The sequence below is a fragment of the Pelophylax lessonae genome (assembly GCF_965119305.1).
Source record: "Pelophylax lessonae genome assembly, chromosome: 8".
Taxonomy (NCBI): domain Eukaryota; kingdom Metazoa; phylum Chordata; class Amphibia; order Anura; family Ranidae; genus Pelophylax; species Pelophylax lessonae.
This window is the reverse complement of record NC_138775.1, coordinates 286,527,163-286,552,387: the sequence shown is the minus strand read 5'-3', so window position 1 is coordinate 286,552,387 and position 25,225 is coordinate 286,527,163. Positions and strand designations below refer to the sequence as shown.

Sequence of the window (25,225 nt, the reverse complement as noted above, 5' to 3'; positions counted from 1 at the left end):
AACTAAACCTGAAAATAAATCTTTTCATTTTCATTTAACGTTCCTCCTAACATCCTACTGATCCCTGAACCTAAGGCTGCATTCACATGTCAGCTTATAATCGCGGGCAGAACCGCCGCGGTTCGGAGATTTATTGCAAATCGCGGGACGCCTAGCGTTGCCCGTTGATTTGCAATAGCCCCCCAAACGCTGAGCGATGTTGCCGCGATTTACGCCCGCCGAATCGCGGCAACATCGCGCAAACAAAATCGCGGGACGTAATATGCTCCAAAAAAGTACAAGAGCTTCTTTGGAGCGTATTGCATCCCGCGATTTTGTTTGCGCGATGTTGCCGCGATTTGGCGGGCGTAAATCGCGGCAACATCGCTCAGCGTTTGGGGGGCTATTGCAAATCAACGGGCAACGCTAGGCGTCCCGCGATTTGCAATAAATCTCCGAATCGCGGGCGGAACCGCGGCGGTTCTGCCCGCGATTATAAGCTGACATGTGAATGCAGCCTAAAGCTATCCTCTGGTCTAATCCATCATGCTCATTGGACAGACTAGGTAAGGGATAGAACCTCTGCAATGTTTTATTTTTTATTGTCTATGTCCCCATTAAAGCTGAAGTTTAATTTGCTTGTACTTTAGCTTTCTTGGTTCTACCTTTTCCCCTCATCAACATGCAAATTACATTTTTAAATAAAACCTTTGGTACAGTTTGATCTTTACGAAGCTACAAGCCGCACAAACTGTATTGCTGCTTCCTCTCATTGCTCTGTAGGTTCAACATTCTGACCCAAGAGGAGACCCAGTCGGTTCTGGATCACACTTATTTTGATGGGCAGTGTGAATACGTCTATAACGGAGACTGGAGGGAGCTGAGATACGACCCGACCTGTGAGGAGATGTACTATGCCACTGATGAGAAGTATTTCCGAAAACCCTACAACTTCCATCTCTACCAATTCCTGGTAAGGAAACCTCTCTGGTTATGAGATGGGGGGGGGGGGTCATTGCCGTTGGGCTAAGGACACAAGGCCAGATCTAGGGAAGGAGCTACTGCAGAGAACTTGTCAAGAAGCCAAGTATTCTGGAGGAGAATCCCCCAGCTAGTAGTAAGCCACATTCTGCTGGACTTGTTCTACAACTTCAACAAGAGAATGTCTAGTTAAAGGGGATAAATCACTATTAGCAATACCAGCATTTCTAAACCTTTTTAACATGGAGGAACCATTAAAAAATTCCAAGTATGGATATAATCTACACTATTTTAATGTTGCTGTGGGACAATGAGACACTTATGTGGTGAATCCTGATTCCTGAGTGGTACCTGCGTGTTATTTGCTGAGTGGTACTGGCTGACTCCGTGGTACACTGGTACCTGAGTGGTATTTGCTGAGTGGCACTGGTACCTGAGTGGTATTTGCTGAGTGGTACCTGAGTGGTATTTGCTGAGTGGCACTGGTACCTGCGTGGTACACTGGTACCTGAGTGCTATTTTCTGAGTGTTTCCGGCTGCGTGGTACACTGGCAGTGGGTACCTGAGTGGTATTTGCTGAGTGGTACCGAGTGGTATTTGCTGAGTTGCACTGGTACCTGAGTGGTACACTGGTACCGGAGTGCTATTTTCGGAGTGTTTCCGGCTGCGTGGTACACTGGCAGTGGGTACCTGAGTGGTATTTGCTGAGTTGTACCTTAGTGGGCATTTGCTGAGTGGTACCAGCTGGCTGCGTGGTGGTACACTGGTACACTGGACTCCTGACTGAGTGGTGTTTTTTTTTTTTTTACTCGATTAGCACCTGCTGCTGCTGGTGGTTGTGGTGGTGGGCAGTGGTGGCTGGTGGTGTGGCACTGGTGAGGGTACTGGCAGTGTCTTACGGTGGTACCTGACTTGAGTGTGACTCCTGAGCCAACTCCAGTCCTGACTGTGGTATTTTATGTTGTTGTTTTGTTTTTTGTTTTTTTGGTACCTGCTGTCTGGCTGGTGGTGGTGGTGGCTGGTGGTGGTGTGGCACACTGGTGGGGTCTGGGTCCTGAGTCCTAAATGTGGTAACCGTATTTAGTTTTTTTGCTTTTTGCTACCTGCTGGCTGGCTGGCTGCTGGTGGTGGTGGCGGCTGGTGGATGGTGGTGTGGCCTGGCCAGGCACACTGGTGGGGTCTGTCTGTCTGCCTGTGCTGCTGTCCCTCCTGTTGTGACTGTCTCCAGTCTCCAGTGGCTGTGTCTGACTGTGGACGGTGGTGGTATTATATATACAGTATTTATATATGGCCTGGCACGCTGTAACTCCACTGTAGCTAGCCTGGCTGTGCAACTCTCTCTCCTCTTGCACAGGCCAGTACCGCAGACAGCACCGGCAGGGTCATAGAGGTGTGAGGAGGAATTACACTACTGCCATCTAGTGGCGGTAGATGTAATTGCGGTAACGCCGCTTAAGTAATGGGAACGGCGTTACTGCGGGGGGGAGTAATCAATTAAATTACTAGTTCCCCCACAAAAGTAACGCCGTTTACTTTTAACGCCGTTATTCCCATCACTGGTCACATGTGCCCTTGGCTTTTATGAGCAGTCCCAGGATGCACTGCAGTGGTGCCCTTCCACAGGACTGCCACAAAAGCCCGTTTGCCACTGGCCAGGTTTCCTCCTCTGTCCAACAGGCTCCCCTATTGGATACAGTGGGGACACGCCCTCAGACCCAGTGAATCACACCTGGAGACATGTAACAGGCATAACTAACAGATCAGGCTCTCCTGATAAGCAGACGAAGCATAACAATGCTTTTAACCTAGCACCTATCTAGGAGGGTGCTACATCTACAAAAATGTGAGGGGTGTGCTCACTTTTGTCAGTTACTGTATATTGTATATTGTCAAAAGTATTGGGACGCCTGCCTTTACACGCACATGAACTTTGATGGCATCCCAGTCTTACTCCGTAGGATTCAATATTGAGTTGGCCCACCCTTTTCAGCTATAACAGCTTCAACTCTTCTGGGAAGGCTGTCCACAAGGTTTAGGAGTGTGTCTATGGGAATGTTGGACCATTCTTCCAGAAGCGCATTTGTGAGGTCAGGCACTGAGGTTGGATGAGAAGGCCTGAATCGCAGTCTCTGCTCTAATTCATCCCAAAGGTGTTCTATCAGGTTAGAGGTCAGGCCAGTCAAGTTCCTCCACCCTAAACTCACTCATCCATTTAGAATTTGGGCTAAGAGGGGGATTTGGAGTGGGGGGAGAGGATTTGTGCTTACAGGGGAAATTTGAGGGGTGGAGGATTCATACTAAGAGGAGGCAAATTTTAATTTTTTTTTTGTGCTGGAAGCTAATGGGAAATGAGAGGATTTGAGCTGGAGGGGAGGTTGGGGAAGGGGCAAAGGTTAATGCTGGGCAGGGGATTTCAGCAGGGGGGCAGATTTGTATGGTGTGTGGGGGGGGGGGGGGGTGGGATTTATGCTTAGGGAGTAAGAATGCAGATAGGTGCTCACATTTTTTTTTTGGGGTGGGGGGCAGGGGATTTTTACTGACACATATTGCTCATACATCTTGGGGGGGGGGGGGGGGGTGCAATAATTCATGTTTGCCCTGAGATCTAGATGACCTTGTTCCCGGCACTGTCCAGCGCACACAGAGTGGGTTTTATCTTTTTTTGGGGGGATTTTGAGAAATGTATGTAAAATATTGTAAGTTTAGTCTGGAATATAGTTTTAAATTAAATGTTATTTTTTTTTTTCCCCCCAGACTCGAGCCGACACCGACATGTCCTTTGAACTCTACGAGGATTCTAAAGATGTTCTTAGGGCTATAAATCGAGAACATTCTTCTGGTGGTGGATTCAGCATCAACGTTCGTCCGGCTGGAGTTCCAGTTGGTGTTGGCTTTGGCTTCAATGCTCAGAGCAAAAGCGACTTCAGGAGGAATATATCGTCTTATACAGGAAAGGTGAAGCGTTTTTTTGAAAAAGTTTTTTTTTTTTTTTAATCTTTTCACAAACCTTTTAAATATTGTTCTTGGGATCAATTCCATTTTGGTCTTTTGCACCTGTTCATCTCTACTCTAGAGGTCTAAATATCAATGATTCCAGCCAACCCACATTTTTTACCACTTCAGCTCTGGGAGGTTTTACTCTCTTAACGACCAAGCCATTTTTTTTGCGATTCGGCACTGCTTTGCTTTAACCACTTAAGCCCCTGGAAGATTTTACCCCCTTCCTGACCAGGGCCTATTTTGCGATTCGGCACTGAGTGACTTTAACGGACAATTGCGCGGTCGTGCGACGCTGTACCCAAACAAAATTGACATCCTTTTTTTCCAACAAATAGAGATTTCTTTTGGTGGTATTTGATCACCTGTGCGATTTTTACTTTTTGCGCAATAAACAAAAAAAGAGCGACAATTTTTCACTTTTTGTATATGAAATTCCCCCAAAAAATATGTAAAAATCAAAATTTTTTAACATTTTAGGCCAATTTGTTTTCTGCTACATATGTTTGGTAAAAAAAAATCGCAATAGGCATATTTTGATTGGTTTGCGCAAAAGTTATTGCGTCTACTAAATAAGGGAAAGATTTATGTAATTTTTATTGTTTTTTTTAAACTACTAATGGCGGCGATCTGCGTTTTTTTTTTGGCGGGACTGCGACATTGTGGCGGACAGATCGGACCCTTGACTAACATTTTTGACACTTTTGGGGGACCAGTGACATTACTACAGTAATCAGTGCTATACATATGCACTGTTACTGTATAAATTACACTGGCAGGGAAGGGGCTAACACTGGGGGTGATCAACGGGGTTAATGTGTGCCTAAATATGTTTACTGACTGTGTGGGAGGAGGGGTTTTGTGACAAGCACAGAGAGATCGGGGTTGTAGCTTAGCTGAAACTCCTGATCTCTCCCTGCCTGTGTGACAGAAGACCCGCCTGTCTTTGTTTACATAAGCAGGCAGGTCTTCGGTCAGTTTCTCTGACGATTGCGGGGGTCGGCGGCGATCACTGCCGCTCCTCCCGTGGCCCGTCTCCCGCTGTGTCTAAACAGTCTTCTGTCAGTTTCTCTGATGGGCAAGAAACGGGTCAGTTTCTCTGACTCCTCCCACAGGCCCGCCTCTTGCTGTGTCTAAACACAGTGGGAGCGCGTGCGCCGCCGAGACCTCATGTACAAAATCACGTAGTACTACGTGATTTTGCGCAGCCAAGCCGTAAACCCTGCCACAGTAATACTACAGTGGGCAGTCGGCAAGAGGTTAACTCACCACCGGACCGGTCCACCAAACACCCGCTGTCTGTCCTCAGTCCTCCAGTCACTCCGGTGTCTGCCACTCCCACCGCCCCGGACGATCCAGCCTGCCCTGCGTGAGATGAAGTGCGCTGATGTGTGACGTCGTTCGCACACCAGGATCACGCGAGGGGCGTTCCCCGGAGGAGACACTCCGCCTCCTCATACTCATCAGTTTGCACTACAGGCGGCAGTATGAGATGGGGAAATGCCGCCCGTAACTCGCCGCAAACTGATGACACACAAAACTGCAGGAAAAAAAATATTAGAAGTTATTTTGCTGCCCCTCTCCAAATGCTGCCTGGGTCCAAGGAACCCAGCAGGACCCATTGTAGGGGTATTTGATCACCTCTGTGGTTTTTTTTTTTTGCGCTATAAACATAAAAAAGAGTCACAATTTTTAAAGAATAAAAAAAAAATTATTTTTACTTATACCGCTATAAAACATCCAATAAAAATTTTTAAAAATTAAATTTTTTTTCATCAGGCAAATTTGTATTCTGCTACATATTTTTGGTAAAAAAAATGACAATAAGCGTATTTTGATTGGTTTGCACAAGAGTTATCGCGTCTACTAACTATGGGTAAGATTTATGTCATTTTTATGTTTTTTTTTTTTTTTAACTAGTAATGGCGGCGATCTTTGATTTTTTGCGGGACTGTGACATTGCAGCGGACAGATCGGACCCCTAACTGACATTTTTGACACTTTTGGGGGGACCAGTGACATTACTACAGTAATCAGTACTAAAAATATGCACTGTTACTGTAATAATGACACTGGCAGGGAAGGGGTTAACATTATGGGTGATCAAGGGGTTAAATGTGAGCCTAGGGGAGTAATTCTAACTGGGGGGGGCTTCTGAAATGACCATAGAGACATGTGATCCTGTAGAGGGGCTCTATGATCATTGCAGGGAGAAGAACGGTCAGCTGTGTTTACAACAGCCGACCGTTCTTCTCTCTCTGCGGGGAGCGATCGCGGGTGTCAGGCGGCAATCAGAGCCACCTGCCCTGTGCATTGGCTTTCCTGCTGACGAGTGGGGGCGGGAGAGCACTGCCGGCGGGGCGTGCTCGCCCCCTAGCCGCGTGTAAGAGACCGACGTACACCTACGGCGATTTGCCTGGGAGCGGCTGCCTGCTGCTGTACAACTGCGGCGGGCAGTCGGCAACCAGTTAATGTCTAAACCGCTGGCAACAAAAATGAGTACGCCCCTAAGCCAAAATGTCCAAAATGAGCCCAATGAGATAACTTCATTTCCATAAGAGTTATAGATATCGGAAAAAAGCAGAATCCTCAAGGGGTGAAGAGTATTTCAGGAGGAGAGTGTGCAGTGAGATCAGAGGAAACAATTTCTGTACAGGAGAGGAGTCGGTACAACTGTGCAGGACAGAAGGGAAGGCCGGAGTTCCAGGGCCGGACTGGGAATAAAATTCAGCCCTGGAAAAAATTTCATACCAGCCCCATAGCATTATTATACCGGCCCAACAGCATAACGCCATTATTATCTTCTTCATAAAAGGGAAAACCATGCATTTTAAAGCAAGTTTGAAAACTGTATTATATATAGATAAGACAGATATGAAAGCATAAAGGGCTTTATATATAAAAGAGCAAATTCTAGTTAAAAGTGGTAAAAGTGCGGACATGGTACAGGAGATGTCAGAGGCTGTGCGGACATGGTACAGTAGATGTCAGAGGCTGTGCGGACATGGTACAGGAGATGTCAGAGGCTGTGTGGAAATGGTACAGGAGATGTCAGGGGCTGTGCGGACATGGTACAGGAGATGTCACAGGCTGTGCGGACATTGTACAGGAGATGTCAGAGGCTGTGCGGACATGGTACAGGAGATGTCACAGGCTGTGCGGACATTGTACAGGAGATGTCAGAGGCTGTGCGGACATGGTACAGGAGATGTCAGAGGCTGTGCGGACATGGTACAGGAGATGTCAGGGGCTGTGCGGAAATGGTACAGGAGATGTCAGGGGATGTGCGGACATGGTACAGGAGATGTCACAGGCTGTGCGGACATTGTACAGGAGATGTCAGAGGCTGTGCGGACATGGTACAGGAGATGTCAGAGGCTGTGCGGACATGGTACAGGAGATGTCAGGGGCTGTGCGGAAATGGTACAGGAGATGTCAGGGGATGTGCGGACATGGTACAGGAGATGTCAGGGGCTGTGCGGACATGGTACAGGAGATGTCAGAGGCTGTGCGGACATGGTACAGGAGATGTCAGGGGCTGTGCGGACATGGTACAGGAGATGTCAGAGGCTGTGCGGACATGGTACAGGAGATGTCAGAGGCTGTGCGGACATTATACAGGAGAGGTCAGAGGCTGTGCGGACATTATACAGGAGAGGTCAGAGGCTGTGCGGACATTATACAGGAGATGTCAGGGGCTGTGCGGACATTATACAGGAGAGGTCAGAGGCTGTGCGGACATTATACAGGAGATGTCAGGGGATGTGCGGACATTGTACAGGAGATGTCAGAGGCTGTGCGGACATTATACAGGAGAGGTCAGGGGCTGTGCGGACATTATACAGGAGATGTCAGGGGCTGTGCGGACATTATACAGGAGAGGTCAGGGGCTGTGCGGACATTATACAGGAGAGGTCAGGGGCTGTGCGGACATGGTACAGGAGATGTCAGGGGCTGTGCGGACATGGTACAGGAGATGTCAGAGGCTGTGCGGACATGGTACAGGAGATGTCAGAGGCTGTGCGGACATTATACAGGAGATGTCAGAGGCTGTGCGGACATGGTACAGGAGATGTCAGGGGCTGTGCGGACATTATACAGGAGAGGTCAGGGGCTGTGCGGACATTATACAGGAGATGTCAGGGGATGTGCGGACATTATACAGGAGAGGTCAGGGGCTGTGCGGACATTATACAGGAGATGTCAGGGGATGTGCGGACATTATACAGGAGATGTCAGGGGCTGTGCGGACATTATACAGGAGATGTCAGGGGCTGTGCGGACATTATACAGGAGAGGTCAGAGGCTGCGGACATTATACAGGAGAGGTCAGAGGCTGTGCGGACATTATACAGGAGATGTCAGGGGCTGTGCGGACATTATACAGGAGAGGTCAGGGGCTGTGCGGACATTATACAGGAGAGGTCAGGGGCTGTGCGGACATGGTACAGGAGATGTCAGGGGCTGTGCGGACATGGTACAGGAGATGTCAGAGGCTGTGCGGACATTATACAGGAGATGTCAGAGGCTGTGCGGACATGGTACAGGAGATGTCAGGGGCTGTGCGGACATTATACAGGAGATGTCAGGGGATGTGCGGACATTATACAGGAGAGGTCAGGGGCTGTGCGGACATTATACAGGAGATGTCAGGGGATGTGCGGACATTATACAGGAGATGTCAGGGGCTGTGCGGACATTATACAGGAGATGTCAGGGGATGTGCGGACATTATACAGGAGAGGTCAGGGGCTGTGCGGACATTATACAGGAGATGTCAGGGGATGTGCGGACATTATACAGGAGATGTCAGGGGCTGTGCGGACATTATACAGGAGATGTCAGGGGCTGTGCGGACATTATACAGGAGAGGTCAGAGGCTGCGGACATTATACAGGAGAGGTCAGAGGCTGTGCGGACATTATACAGGAGATGTCAGGGGCTGTGCGGACATGGTACAGGAGATGTCAGGGGCTGTGCGGATATTATACAGGAGATGTCAGGGGCTGTGCGGACATTATACAGGAGAGGTCAGGGGCTGTGCGGACATTATACAGGAGAGGTCAGAGGCTGTGCGGACATTATACAGGAGAGGTCAGAGGCTGTGCGGACATTATACAGGAGAGGTCAGAGGCTGTGCGGACATTATACAGGAGATGTCAGGGGCTGTGCGGACATTATACAGGAGAGGTCAGGGGATGTGCGGACATTATACAGGAGAGGTCAGGGGCTGTGCGGACATGGTACAGGAGATGTCAGGGGCTGTGCGGACATGGTACAGGAGATGTCAGAGGCTGTGCGGACATGGTACAGGAGATGTCAGAGGCTGTGCGGACATGGTACAGGAGATGTCAGAGGCTGTGCGGACATTATACAGGAGATGTCAGAGGCTGTGCGGACATGGTACAGGAGATGTCAGGGGCTGTGCGGACATTATACAGGAGATGTCAGGGGCTGTGCGGACATTATACAGGAGATGTCAGGGGCTGTGCGGACATTATACAGGAGAGGTCAGGGGCTGTGCGGACATTATACAGGAGATGTCAGGGGATGTGCGGACATGGTACAGGAGATGTCAGAGGCTGTGCGGACATTATACAGGAGAGGTCAGAGGCTGTGCGGACATTATACAGGAGATGTCAGAGGCTGTGCGGACATTATACAGGAGAGGTCAGAGGCTGTGCGGACATTATACAGGAGAGGTCAGAGGCTGTGCGGACATTATACAGGAGAGGTCAGAGGCTGTGCGGACATTATACAGGAGATGTCAGGGGCTGTGCGGACATTATACAGGAGAGGTCAGGGGATGTGCGGACATTATACAGGAGAGGTCAGAGGCTGTGCGGACATTATACAGGAGAGGTCAGGGGCTGTGCGGACATTATTCAGGAGAGGTCAGAGGCTGTGCGGACATTATACAGGAGAGGTCAGGGGCTGTGCGGACATTATACAGGAGAGGTCAGAGGCTGTGCGGACATGGTACAGGAGATGTCAGGGGCTGTGCGGACATGGTACAGGAGATGTCAGGGGCTGTGCGGACATGGTACAGGAGATGTCAGGGGCTGTGCGGACATGGTACAGGAGATGTCAGAGGCTGTGCGGACATTATACAGGAGAGGTCAGGGGCTGTGCGGACATTATACAGGAGAGGTCAGGGGCTGTGCGGACATTATACAGGAGATGTCAGGGGATGTGCGGACATTGTACAGGAGATGTCAGAGGCTGTGCGGACATTATACAGGAGAGGTCAGAGGCTGTGCGGACATTATACAGGAGAGGTCAGAGGCTGTGCGGACATTATACAGGAGAGGTCAGGGGCTGTGCGGACATTATACAGGAGATGTCAGGGGCTGTGCGGACATTATACAGGAGAGGTCAGGGGCTGTGCGGACATTATACAGGAGAGGTCAGGGGCTGTGCGGACATTATACAGGAGAGGTCAGAGGCTGCGGACATTATACAGGAGAGGTCAGAGGCTGTGCGGACATTATACAGGAGAGGTCAGAGGCTGTGCGGACATGGTACAGGAGATGTCAGAGGCTGTGCGGACATTATACAGGAGAGGTCAGAGGCTGTGCGGACATTATTCAGGAGAGGTCAGAGGCTGTACGGACATTATACAGGAGAGGTCAGGGGCTGTGCGGACATTATACAGGAGAGGTCAGAGGCTGTGCGGACATGGTACAGGAGATGTCAGGGGCTGTGCGGACATGGTACAGGAGATGTCAGGGGCTGTGCGGACATGGTACAGGAGATGTCAGGGGCTGTGCGGACATGGTACAGGAGATGTCAGAGGCTGTGCGGACATTATACAGGAGAGGTCAGGGGCTGTGCGGACATTATACAGGAGAGGTCAGGGGCTGTGCGGACATTATAAAGGAGAGGTCAGGGGCTGTGTGGACATTATACAGGAGAGGTCAGGGGCTGTGCGGACATTATAAAGGAGAGGTCAGGGGCTGTGCGGACATTATACAGGAGAGTTCAGGGGCTGTGCGGACATGGTACAGGAGATGTCAGAGGCTGTGCGGACATGGTACAGGAGATGTCAGAGGCTGTGCGGACATTATACAGGAGAGGTCAGAGGCTGTGCGGACATTATACAGGAGAGGTCAGAGGCTGTGCGGACATTATACAGGAGATGTCAGGGGCTGTGCGGACATTATACAGGAGAGGTCAGAGGCTGTGCGGACATTATACAGGAGATGTCAGGGGCTGTGCGGACATTATACAGGAGATGTCAGGGGATGTGCGGACATTGTACAGGAGATGTCAGAGGCTGTGCGGACATTATACAGGAGAGGTCAGGGGCTGTGCGGACATTATACAGGAGATGTCAGGGGATGTGCGGACATTGTACAGGAGATGTCAGAGGCTGTGCGGACATTATACAGGAGAGGTCAGAGGCTGTGCGGACATTATACAGGAGAGGTCAGGGGCTGTGCGGACATTATACAGGAGATGTCAGAGGATGTGCGGACATTATACAGGAGATGTCAGGGGCTGTGCGGACATTATACAGGAGAGGTCAGGGGCTGTGCGGACATTATACAGGAGAGGTCAGGGGCTGTGCGGACATTATACAGGAGATGTCAGGGGCTGTGCGGACATTATACAGGAGAGGTCAGGGGCTGTGCGGACATTATACAGGAGATGTCAGGGGCTGTGCGGACATTATACAGGAGATGTCAGGGGCTGTGCGGACATGGTACAGGAGATGTCAGGGGCTGTGCGGACATTATACAGGAGAGGTCAGAGGCTATGCGGACATTATACAGGAGAGGTCAGAGGCTGTGCGGACATTATACAGGAGAGGTCAGGGGATGTGCGGACATTATACAGGAGAGGTCAGAGGCTGTGCGGACATTATACAGGAGATGTCAGAGGCTGTGCGGACATTATACAGGAGAGGTCAGAGGCTGTGCGGACATTATACAGGAGAGGTCAGAGGCTGTGCGGACATTATACAGGAGAGGTCAGAGGCTGTGCGGACATTATACAGGAGATGTCAGAGGCTGTGCGGACATTATACAGGAGATGTCAGGGGATGTGCGGACATTATACAGGAGAGGTCAGGGGCTGTGCGGACATTATACAGGAGAGGTCAGGGGCTGTGCGGACATTATAAAGGAGAGGTCAGGGGCTGTGTGGACATTATACAGGAGAGTTCAGGGGCTGTGCGGACATTATAAAGGAGAGGTCAGGGGCTGTGCGGACATTATAAAGGAGAGGTCAGGGGCTGTGCGGACATTATAAAGGAGAGGTCAGAGGCTGTGCGGACATGGTACAGGACATGTCAGAATTATTAGGGGCCCTAATACAATGCTGATCCCACCCTCCCCCTAATAAAATGCTGACCTGCCCCCCCCTCATACAATGCTTATCTGCCATGCCATCCCCCCCTGGGCCCCCCTCCCCCTAATAAAATGCTAACCCCCCTCCCCCTAATAAAATGATGACCTCCCCCTAATACAATGCCGACCCCCCCCCCCCAAATTTAGGGGGAGGGAGGGGAAACAGCATTGTATTAGGGGGAGGTCGTCACTTTATTTGGGGGAGGGGGCTAGCATTGTATTAGGTGGAGGGGGGCCCAGGGGGGGGGGATGGCATGGCAAATAAGCATTGTATGAGGGGGAGTTGGTTAGCATTGTAGTACTAGTAGGGGCCCTAAAATATGCTGCTGCTGCTGCTGCCCCCCCCCCCCCCAAATGCAAGAGGTCCAGGTCCCCCAGGCCCGAGCCCATTTACTCTTGCCTGGCTCAGCTGGATGTCTCAGGCTCTGGTCCGCTCCGCCTCCGCTCCTTCCTTCAGTCACGGTCAGTCTCAGTCAGGCTGCTGCGATCATTCTGCTGCTGCCTGCTGGCTGGCGTCTGTGTGAGGGATCGGCGCCGTGACCCTCTTGCAGAGTTACTTGCAATGCAGGCAGATGAATTATCCACCGCCGCACACTCACAGTCTCACACAGCTGCTCCCGCCGCCCGCATGTGACGTCATGCCGCTCATAGCGGCTGAAGTAGGAAGGATCCGTCACTAGAGCGCAGCGGGGGCCGGGCCTGGCTGGGCTGCAGCGGCCATCATAGCGCGGCCGCGGCGCGGTCAAATGATTAAAGCGGCCGCATCTTAAAGCGGCCGCATCTTAAAGCGGCCCACCGGGAAATTCCCCGGTATCCCGCTACGCCAGTCCGGCCCTGCGGAGTTCACCTTATTGTGTTGGTGTCAGACTTCCCAAAGTAACCTAATAGTACATGAATATTTAATAGAAAAATAGTGCAGCGCAATCCTAGTGGTAAAATTATAAAATCATGCAGAGTCCCAGTGTTAATAGGTGTCCATATAAACAGATAAAAGTCTCCAGTGTAAAGTGGTCCTAGGGCAATTCCATAAGGTGCTTGTCTCCACGAGTGCTCATGCAATCCCACCACCTGTTCACACTGCCGCTCACCTTAACAAAGAGACCCTACAGGGTCAACCAGCATTTCATCTCAAAATCAAAGCATCCTCACACTTTCTTCCTTAAGCGTAGTAAATGATTACACCTCCGATGCACTGTCAGCTCCTCAAACAATGTTACGAATATGTGTAGGAGACAAGAAAAAACGATCTAATGCTCTCTGTATGCAATCAAGCACTCTTTAATCCATATAAGAAAACAACTCACATTTTTGAAGAAAATAACAGCGCATATCTGCAGAGTTTGCAAGCAGGCGTGCATCAGGTCCACCAACCCGGAAGAGTGAGAGGCGGCCGCGGGTCACGTGACATATCTCGTACGCGTTACGTCCGTGAAAATAAGCGGGACTTCTTCAGCAAGGGTCACGTACCATACTGCGGACCCGTCTTTTATGACAATATGATCTGCCCACCTCCTGTCTTCAATTAACTAATCATACTGTGGGTACTGGTAGACAACAGGCTTGGCAGTGGCATGCAATGCCAAGCCGCTGCAAGCAAAGCCAACAGAATACTGGGATGTATAAAAAAGGGGATTCACTCCAGAAATAAAGAGATTATTCTCCCGCTCTACAAGACTCTGGTCCGGCCACATCTGGAGTATTCCGTCCAGTTCTGGGCACCGGTCCTCAGGAAGGATGTGCTGGAACTGGAGAGAGTCCAGAGAAGGGCAACAAAAATAATTAGGGGAATGGAGGACATCAGCTATGAGGAAAGACTACAAGCACTGAACTTATTCTCTCTGGAGAAGAGACGATTGAGGGGGGATATGATATCAATGTACAAATACTGTAATGGCAACCCTAGCATAAGGAACAAACTATTCAGAGAAAGGAAATACAATAAGACACGTGGCCACTCACTAAAACTAGAGGAAAGGCGGTTTAACCTTAAAATGCGTAAGGAGTTCTTCACTGTAAGAGCAGTAAGGATGTGGAATTCTCTTCCACAAGCAGTCGTATCAGCAGGGAGCATTGATAGTTTCAAAAAACTATTAGATGGGCACCTTAGAGACCACAACATACAGGGGTATACAATGTACAACATACAGGGGTATACAATGTACAACATACAGGGGTATACAATGTACAACATACAGGAGTATACAATGTACAACATACAGGGGTATACATACTGATTAGTTAATTGAAGACAGGAGGTGGGCAGATCATATTGTCATAAAAGACGGGTCCGCAGTATGGTACGTGACCCTTGCTGAAGAAGTCCCGCTTATTTTCACGGACGTAACGCGTACGAGGGATGTCACGTGACCCGCAGCCGCCTCTCACTCTTCCGGGTTGGTGGACCTGATGCACGCCTGCTTGCAAACTCTGCAGATATGCGCTGTTATTTTCTTCAAAAATGTGAGTTGTTTTCTTATATGGATTAAAGAGTGCTTGATTGCATACAGAGAGCATTAGATCGTTTTTTCTTGTCTCCTACACATATTCGTAACATTGTTTGAGGAGCTGACAGTGCATCGGAGGTGTAATCATTTACTACGCTTAAGGAAGAAAGTGTGAGGATGCTTTGATTTTGAGATGAAATGCTGGTTGACCCTGTAGGGTCTCTTTGTTAAGGTGAGCGGCAGTGTGAACAGGTGGTGGGATTGCATGAGCACTCGTGGAGACAAGCACCTTATGGAATTGCCCTAGGACCATAGGCGGCTCTCTAATTAGGCAAATTAGGCGGTCGCCTAAGGCCTCGCACCTACAGGGGCCTCGCAGCCAGTGGCGGAGCGACAACATTTAGAAGGGCGCAGTCAGGGAAATCTCCTAAGTAAAACATTGCTTTAAATCCTCAGATATAAAAGTTGCAGCAGTGTGCTGCAGTCCCTTCACTGCGGCTGCCAGGTGTCTGTTGTCCGCTGACACTTACACCGCCCCTTCTCTGCCTGGGAATTGGCCATCTGATCATGTAATCCTAAAATGTGGAGGAATCAGTGGGCGTGTACCTGCATCAGTAGGATGTGACTGCCCGGTCAGCTCACTCTGCTATCATCGGTTGTTGCTCTGGGAGGAGAGCTCTGCCCTGACCCGGGAACTTAAAAGTAACCAGGCCCCGACTTGTCACTCTGCAGGCTGGTCATAGATTTGCAGTGTCTACTACGCAAAGGGGGTGAGGAGCCCCAGGGAAGTTGGAAGAGTCTTAGAATGGTTGGTGGAGTAGGAGGAGAAAAAGAAGGCCCTGGGTGGCTGGGGGAGGAGAGGGTGGCTGGAAGAGAAGGAGAGGGTCCCTGGGTGGCTAGGGGAAAAGGAAATGGCCCTGGGTGGCTGGGGGAAAAGGAGATGGCCCCTGGGTGGCTGGGGGAGAAAGAGAGGGCCCCTGGGTGGCTGGGGGAGAAGGAGAGGGCTCTGGGTGGCTGGGGAAGGAGGAAATGGCCCCTGGGTGGCTGGAGAACAAGGAGAGGGCCCCTGGGTGGTTGGAGGAAAAGGAGAGGGGCCCCTGGGTGGCTGGGGAAGAAGGAGAGGGCCCCTGGGTGGCTGGGGAAGAAGGAGAGGGCCCCTGGGTGGCTGGGGGAGGAGGAGAGGCCCCCGTGACGCCTGAGTCAGTTGCCAGGAAAGAAAGTGGAGCTGAGCCAGTCCTGCATATCTGACATCAAAGCCAAACATGGTGGAGCTGGAGCCCTTTGCCCTACACAATGACAGCACCCGAGGTGGAAGTTGAGGGGTAGCGGGGCTGTGACATTATATAGCGTATGGACTCTGTACATTATTGGTAGTTTTGGTTGGAGTTGTCCTTTAGATGTTTAACTCTGTGTTGTTTTCCCCCCCAGCTGTGAGGGACTGAGGAATGGCAGCCCACTATGCTGAGACCTATAGTGCCCTAGAATGTGGAGGACTGAGGAATCATCAGTTCCTCACAGAGGGCACTACTAGTTCCAGAATAGCAGGCTGCCATGCCTTAGTCCCCACAGAGGGCACTACAAGTCTTAGCATAGCAGGCAGTAGTTCCTCTGTCCCCTACAGAGAGCAGTACAAGCCCAAGCATAGCAGGCTTCCATTCCTCAGGGAGGAATGGCAGTGCACTATACTGGAATGTACAGTGCCCTCTGTGGGGACTCAGATATGGCAGCTTTCTGCAGTGGGACTTGTCATGCCCTAGACTGTGGTGCACTGAGGAAGGGAAGTGTAAGGGAGACTCTGGAAACTCTGATGCAAGGGGGAGCTTTGGTGGTGACCACAGAGTTCCCTTTTACACCAGAGTCCCCAGCTTTCCTCCTCAAATTAGGGTTCCCAGAAATCTGCTTACATCAGAGTCTCCAGCATTCCCCCTTAAATCAGGGTTCCCAGAACTCCCCTTACTTCAGAGTCCCCAAAATTCCCCCTAAATCAGGGTTCCCAGAACTCCTCTTACATCAGGGTTCCCTCTTACAGTGTAAGGGGTAAACTCTGGAGACTCTGATGTAAAGGGGGCTCTGTGAAATTTGATTTAAGAGGGGGACTCTAATGTAAATAGGAATTCTGTGACTCTGATGTAAGGAGGAGATGCTGGGGGGAATCTGATTTAAAGGAGAACTCTGATGTAAGGAGGGAATCATGACCTATAGGGAAATGCTGGGGGCTGTGATATAATAATGATCTTTGATTAAAGAAGAATTTTTATCGCTTTAATTATTTTTCCCATTATGGGCGTGAGTGGGGCCTCATGTCCAAGTTTTGCCTTAGGCCTCACAAAGCCTAGAGCCGCCTCTGCCTAGGACCACTTTACACTGGAGACTTTTATCTGTTTATATGGACACCTATTAACACTGGGACTCTGCATGATTTTATAATTTTACCACTAGGATTGCGCTGCACTATTTTTCTATTATGTATTCAGAAGGTGTTTTGGAGATATTGCCCTTGAGTGCTTAGCTGCTGGTCCATTTATTAGTGGTGTGTACAAGAGTCCAGCGCTGAATATTTCTTTTTATTTGAGTACATGAATATTAAAGGAGAAGTACAGTCAAAGCTTGTTTGGTCGTGCTTCTTTTGGGGAGCAGAGGAGTGCAGCTCATTCTGCACTCCTGTGACCCATTTTCAGCAGACAGCGGGCTGAAGCCCGGTGTTACTAAATGTAGACTGCAGACAATTTATTTAACACAGCACATAGTAAAGCACTCACATGTTCCAAGAGTTCAAGAGCCAGAAAATGGTGGGGCAATCAGTCCCTCTATGGTGTCCTGGGCAGTAAAGTTCTTGTACCTGCAGCAGATCCGGTGGTCCGGCCCTCATTTTCGTCTCCGCTCCTCGGAAGCCGGCCGGCACATTCACGGAGGAAGCTAGAGTGAAACGGACCACTGGATCTGCTGCAGGTACAAGAACTTTATTGCACAGGACGCCATAGAGGGACTGATTGCCCCAATATTTTCAGGCTCTTGAACTCTTGGAACTCACCTCTGGGTGAGTCTAGGATGGAAAAAGACCTGTGGGTACTGGTAGACAACAGGCTTGGCAGTGGCATGCAATGCCAAGCCGCTGCAAGCAAAGCCAACAGAATACTGGGATGTATAAAAAAGGGGATTCACTCCAGAAATAAAGAGATTATTCTCCCGCTCTACAAGACTCTGGTCTGGCCACATCTGGAGTATTCCGTCCAGTTCTGGGCACCGGTCCTCAGGAAGGATGTGCTGGAACTGGAGAGAGTCCAGAGAAGGGCAACAAAAATAATTAGGGGAATGGAGGACATCAGCTATGAGGAAAGACTACAAGCACTGAACTTATTCTCTCTGGAGAAGAGACGATTGAGGGGGGATATGATATCAATGTACAAATACTGTAATGGCAACCCTAGCATAAGGAACAAACTATTCAGAGAAAGGAAATACAATAAGACACGTGGCCACTCACTAAAACTAGAGGAAAGGCGGTTTAACCTTAAAATGCGTAAGGAGTTCTTCACTGTAAGAGCAGTAAGGATGTGGAATTCTCTTCCACAAGCAGTCGTATCAGCAGGGAGCATTGATAGTTTCAAAAAACTATTAGATGGGCACCTTAGAGACCACAACATACAGGGGTATACAATGTACAACATACAGGGGTATACAATGTACAACATACAGGGGTATACAATGTACAACATACAGGAGTATACAATGTACAACATACAGGGGTATACAATGTACAACATACAGGGGTATACAATGTACAACCTACAGGGGTATACAATGTACAACATACAGGGGTATACAATGTACAACATACAGGGGTATACAATGTACAACATACAGGGGTATACAATGTACGGTTAAAAGCAAACACACACACACATCATAGGTTGAACTGGATGGACTGATGTCTTTTTTCAACCTCACTAACTTTGTAACTATGTAACTATGTGAGTGCTTTACTACGTGTTGTGTTAAATAAATTGTCTACTGTCTACCTTTAGAAGCGCCTTGTTGTCTTTTCTTTCATTACATATCTGGAAAATTGCTTCAGTCTTTTCCCCCATCTGCCAATGGCTGCCCAGAGACTTGTGGACTATTCTCCTTATGGTGCCCCAAAATTCCACAGGACACCGTCAGTTCCATCACGGACTTGATAACATTCAGAACTTAGCGCCGATCCATTTTTTTATTGAAGCCTGGTGTTGGCTGATGTCACAGAGCCGGTCCAGGCTCAAGAAAGATCACCACTATATGACGGGGTCCACCCACATGCCTAGACGGGCCCCTGGCTCAGCCTCTCAGCGAGCTGCCGCTCCCACCCCCTCCACAGCCTAGCGCTCCAGTGAGCACGCGGGGAGGGAAAAGCAGGGAGGCGGTGACTCACAGTAACCAGCTCTCTGCTCAGGGAGCTCTGAGAACTGAGCGATCTGTAGTGTTTTTGATCGCTCGGTTCTCAGTGTTATAGCAGGTGGGGGACCGATGCAGCATTCAACTAGGTAAGTATGATTCTAACAAAAAAAACAATTCCCATACTTCTTTTTTAGTAAATAGGCAACTTTTAGAGCCAACTATTCCTATTTTTTTCTGATCTTTTCCTGGGCTGTAGAATCTGGAGTTTGCACGAATCGTCACTAAAGTGGAGACCGCTCGGTTCCGGATGAGGAAAAACTCGCTGGTGTTGGACGAGGATATGCTGGTGGCCCTAATGGAGCTTCCTGACACCTACAACTACGGGCCGTACGCCAGATTCATTAACGATTATGGCACGCATTTTGTCACCGGTGGGACTGTGGGCGGCATCCTGGACAATGTCCTGGTATTTGATAAGGAAGTTATGAAGAGAAAAGGTTTGTTTTCTGGAGATTTTTTATTTAATCTAGGAAATGGTTGAATGCATGAGCCTTAAAGGGAACCTGTAACTGTAGAAGTATGGGAGCTGCCATGGCTGAATTGTGTTTGAAATGATCCGGAGCTGTCATCCTTAAAGATGAATTTTTCCATATTTCCATTGGTCCAACTTGGACCAATGTAAGTATGTACACTATATTACCAAAAGTATTGGGATGCCTGCCTTTACACGCACATGAACATTAATGGCATCCTGGTCTTAGTCCGTAGGGTTGAACCCTACGGACTAAGACTGGGATGCCATGCAAGTTCATGTTTGTGTAGAATGCTTGGTGTCCCAATACTTTTGGAGATATAGTGCATGTGCTATACCTGTGGGAAACCCCATGAAACTGAAAACCACTATAGCAGACACCACTACTACACCGCTACTATGGTGATCTCCATTAGCTTTCTAGTCCTGAGCCAAGCAGCTGCCCTGCCGTTCATTGAACACAAGAGGTTGCTCACTTGGCACGGGTGTCATTTAGAAAGTACTTTAAATGTTCTCAATGAGTGCAAATAGTTCTCTGATTGGATGAAGTGGAGATTTTGACATCACTTTCCCTCCTCTTCACCAACTGAAAATAAATAAATAAAAGTTCTCTTAAAAGACCCCTATAGAGAACCTGTCACTCTGCGCTCCCATTGGAAGGCCCGGGACCAGCATGGTGGGTCTCGCCTGGTAGGGGTGAGGAAGATCAGCGAACGTCCATTTGCTGATCTCCCATGCGTAGTAGAATGTGTAAAACCTCACTTCTGGTTTCTGCTGCCACTTTCTTTGGCTAGTTTGGCCTAGGAAGAAGCTAAAAGTGGGCAATCTGCACCCCACTGCCTTCATTCTAGGGCTAGACCCTTAATGTCTCAATAAAGAGAACCTGTCACCCCAAAAAACATCACATAAGGACTTTTCTGTCCCCTATAAAAAGTTTAGCAAAAAAAAGCGTAAAAAAAAAAAAAAAAAAAAAAAAAATTAAAGTTACACCCAAGTGCATAAAAATGTTCCCATTTAAAAATTATTGAGCCCTACCCCACCCCCAGGGGTGCGCTTATGCTAAAAACGAAATTGCACTATATGTTGCATACCACCGCACATCCAAAGTGAGAGCAATAATTCTAGGTTCATTATTCACCATTAACTCTAAACTGATGACCTGTAGGGGCATTTGAAGTGTTGCCTATGGAAATTATAGGGTACAGAAATGTGCTGATATTTCGGGTGCACACAATTTTAAGACTTGACATGTTAGGTATCTATTTTCTCGGGGCACTCTCATCTTTTATATTTTAACAAAAAATTGTGTAATATATTGCATTTGTGTGCCCTAAAATGAACTTTAGTGTACTTTTTACTGAAGCGCTTGATAAACTGGTACACTGATACCATAAGTGACATAATAATCTAGAACTATATTTTGTTCTCCAGGGTCTCTGCTTTCAGATTATATGTAATGTCTTGGGGCGTTTTAGGTAAACCTCGGACCCAAAATTATTTTTTTAATTGTGAGAGGAAAAAAAAATGCAAAAACACGTCTGGCAGTGAAAGTGTTAAAAAAAACCTAGATGGTTTTCAATTTTTTTTATAAATAAATATGAAAAGTGTGGTGTGCATTTGTATTCACCCCCCTTTACTCTGATACCCCTACCTAAAATGTAGCGGAACCAATTGTCTTTAGAAGTCACCCTGATTAGTAAATAGAGTCCACCTGTGTGTAATTTATTCTCAGTATAAATACAGCTGTTCTGTGAAGCCCTCAGAGGTTTGTTAGAGAACCTTAGTGAACAAACAGCATCATGAAGGCCAAGGAACACACCAGACAGGTAAGGGATAAAGTTGGGAAGAAGGTTAAAGCAGGGTTAGGTTATAAAAAAATATCCCAAGCTCTGAACATCTCACAGAGCGCTGTTCAATCCATCATCCGAAAATGGGAAGAGTATGGCACAACTGCAACCCTACCAAGACATGGCCGTCCACCTAAACTGACCGGCCGGGCAATAGAGCATTCATCAGAGAAGCAGGCAAGAGGCCCATGGGAACTCTGGAGGAGCTGCAGAGAGCCACAGCTTAGGTGGGAGAATCTGTCCACAGGACAACTATTAGTTGTGCGCTCCACAAATCTGCCCTTTATGGAAGAGTGGGAAGAAGAAAGCCATTGGTGAAAGAAAGACATTAGAAGTCCCATTTGCAGTTTGCGAGAAGCCATGTGGAAGAAGGTGCTCTGGTCAGATGAGACCAAAATTTAACTTTTTGGCCCTAAAGCAAAACTCTATGTGTGGCGGAAAACTAAAACCGCACATCACCCTGAACACACCATCCCCACTGTGAAACATGGTGGTGGCAGCATCATGTTGTGGGGTAACTTTGCTTCAGCAGGGACAGGGAAGCTGATCAGAGTTAATGGGAAGATGGATGGAGCCAAATACAGGACAATCTTAGAAGAAAACCTGTTAGAGTCTGCAAAAGGCTTGAGACTGGGGTGGAGGTTCACCTTCCAGCAGGACAACGACCCCAAACATCCAGCCAGAGCTACAATGGAATGGTTTACATCAAAGCATATTCATGTGTTAGAATGGCCCAGTCAAAGTCCAGACCTAAATCCAATTGAGAATCTGTGGCAAGACTTGAAAATTGCTGTTCACAGACGCTCTCCATCCAATCTGACAGAGCTTGAGATATTCTACAAAGAAGAATGGGCAGAAATGTCCCTCTCTTGATGTGCAAAGCTGGTAGAGACATCCCCAAAAAGTCTTGCAGCTGTAATTGCAGGGAAAGGCGCTTCTAAAAAATATTGACTCAGGGGGGTGAATACAAATGCATGACAAACTTTTCACATGTTTATTTGTAAAAAATTTGGAAAACCATTTATCATTTTCCCTCCACTTCACCATTATGTGCCACTTTGTGTCGGTCTATCACATAAAATCCCAATAAAATACATTTACGTTTTTGGTTGTCACATGACAAAATGTGGAAAATTTCAAGGGGTGTGAATACTTTTTCAAGGCACTGTAAACTGATGACCTGTAGGAGGTGCCTGTGGCCAATTTGGGGTACCAAAGCTTGTTGCCGTTTTTAGGGGCACAGGCAATTTCAAGGCTAACGTGTTGGTTGGTAATTTATTGTGTTTGAATTCACTAGTATTACCTTTATTGTATTTTTTACTGAAAATATGCACTTTTGTGGTTATATCATGTGACATCAGAAAATTTGGAACTATTGCTATTTTATTGTTTGGGTGTTTTCACACCTTAAATGTTAATTTTAACATGTGCAAAAAGAAAAACAACACAATTTTTACAGTCCTCCCTACTTACTGAGCAATAGAGGCGGTGAAGATAAAACACTCTTGCACTCCACAGAATCCTGAAGAGCTGACATTCCTTGTTGCTTCATGACCTACAGCTGCTGCAGTTTGGCAGTTGATAGTGTAATATCTCTTTACTTTGTTGCAGAAATAACCTTCAGCATGGTTGAGCAGTGTTTTGGTGGCCATGTGGGGGTCACTGTGACTATCCCTGACTCAGGATTGGACGTATCTGCTGCTTTCAAGGGCAACAAATGCGATAAAATTGAAAGGCCAGACGGAAGTAAGTTTCTAGTTGCAAAATGTTAACATAATGCAGTCATGTCACACAAGCTCTGCTGGAGGACTCTGTTCCTTCCTCTGACTCTCCTCTCCTAAAGTACTCTGCACTGCTGGAGGACTCTGCTCCTTCCTCTATAACTCTCCTCTCCTGAAATACTCTGCACTGCTAGAGGACTCTGCTCCTTCCTCTCTCCGACTCTAGTCTCCTAAAGTACTCTGCACTGCTGGAGGACTCTGCTCCTGACTCTCCTCTCCTCTCCTAAAATACTCTGCACTGCTGGAGGACTCTGCTCCTTCCTCTGACTCTCCTCTCCTAAAATACTCTGCACTGCTGGAGGACTCTGCTCCTTCCTCATACTCTCCTCTCCTAAAATACTCTGCACTTCTGGAAGACTCTGCTCCTTCCTCTGACTCTCCTTTCCTAAAATACTTTGCACTGCTGGAGGACTCCGCTCCTTCCTCTATAACTCTCCTCTCCTGAAATACTCTGCACTGCTGGAGGACTCTGCTCCTTCCTCTGACTCTCTTCTCCTAAAATACTCTGCACTGCTGGAGGACTCCTCTCCTTCCTCTATAACTCTACTCTCCTGAAATACTCTGCACTACTGGAAGACTCTGCTCCTTCCTCTATAACTCTCCTCTCCTGAAATACTCTGCACTGCTGGAGGACTCCGCTCCTTCCTCTATAACTCTCCTCTCCTGAAATACTCTGCACTGCTGGAAGACTCTGCTCCTTCCTCTATAACTCTTCTCTCCTAAAATACTCTGCACTGCTGGAGGACTCTGCTCCTTCCTCTGACTCTCCTCTCCTAAAATACTCTGCACTGCTGGAGGACTCTGCTCCTTCCTCATACTCTCCTCTCCTAAAATACTCTGCACTTCTGGAAGACTCTGCTCCTTCCTCTGACTCTCCTCTCCTAAAATACTTTGCACTGCTGGAGGACTCCGCTCCTTCCTCTATAACTCTCCTCTCCTGAAATACTCTGCACTGCTGGAGGACTCTGCTCCTTCCTCTGACTCTCTTCTCCTAAAATACTCTGCACTGCTGGAGGACTCCGCTCCTTCCTCTATAACTCTCCTCTCCTGAAATACTCTGCACTACTGGAAGACTCTGCTCCTTCCTCTATAACTCTCCTCTCCTGAAATACTCTGCACTGCTGGAGGACTCCGCTCCTTCCTCTATAACTCTCCTCTCCTGAAATACTCTGCACTGCTGGAAGACTCTGCTCCTTCCTCTATAACTCTTCTCTCCTGAAATACTTTGCACTACTGGAGGACTCTGCTTCTTCCTCTAACTCTCATCTCCTGAAATACTCTGCACTGCTGGAGGACTCTGCTTCTTCCTCTAACTCTCATCTCCTGAAATACTCTGCACTGCTGGAGGACTCTGCTCCTTCCTCTATAACTCTCCTCTCCTGAAATACTCTGCACTGCTGGAGGAGTCTGCTTCTTCCTCTAACTCTGATTTCCTGAAATACTCTGCACTGCTAGAGGACTCTGCTCCTCCCTCTATCTAACTCTCCTCTCCTGAAATACTCTGCACTGCTGGAGGACTCTCCTCCTTCCTCTATATCTCTCCTCTCCTGAAATACTCTGCACTGCTGAAGAACTCTGCTCCTTCCTCTATAACTCTCCTCTCCTGAAATACTCTGCTCTGCTGGAGGACTCTGCTGATATTTTATTGAAAAGAATCAAGCAACACATTTTATAGAAAAGTAAACAACAAAATCATAGTACACTACTTCAACAGAAAATAAGGAAATACACATTCATGTTCATAATATATACAATATATACATAGTCCACTGCCAAATTTTTTTAGAAAACTATTTACATAAAGCAGCAGAGAGGGCCTAAGAGGCACAACCCATCACCTATGTACGCAGCCATTTATCAAAAATTAAGCATAAAGAAAAAAAATCTAGGGTGATAAGAGACAGAAAGTCACACCTGGGAAAAAGACTCCTGGCAGTCA

General features: G+C 48.1%; 1 protein-coding gene across 1 annotated transcript in view; it reads left to right on the top strand.

The window, feature by feature from the left end:
- Positions 1-25,225, top strand: part of C8A (complement C8 alpha chain) — a 71,419-nt gene that overhangs the window by 33,582 nt on the left and 12,612 nt on the right. Inside the window, exons 5-8 of the mRNA XM_082264804.1 lie at positions 763-952; positions 3,715-3,915; positions 19,383-19,623; positions 23,117-23,251. Of these exons, the coding sequence (XP_082120930.1) occupies positions 763-952; positions 3,715-3,915; positions 19,383-19,623; positions 23,117-23,251 (767 nt within the window). The remainder of the gene's footprint in view (positions 1-762; positions 953-3,714; positions 3,916-19,382; positions 19,624-23,116; positions 23,252-25,225) is intronic.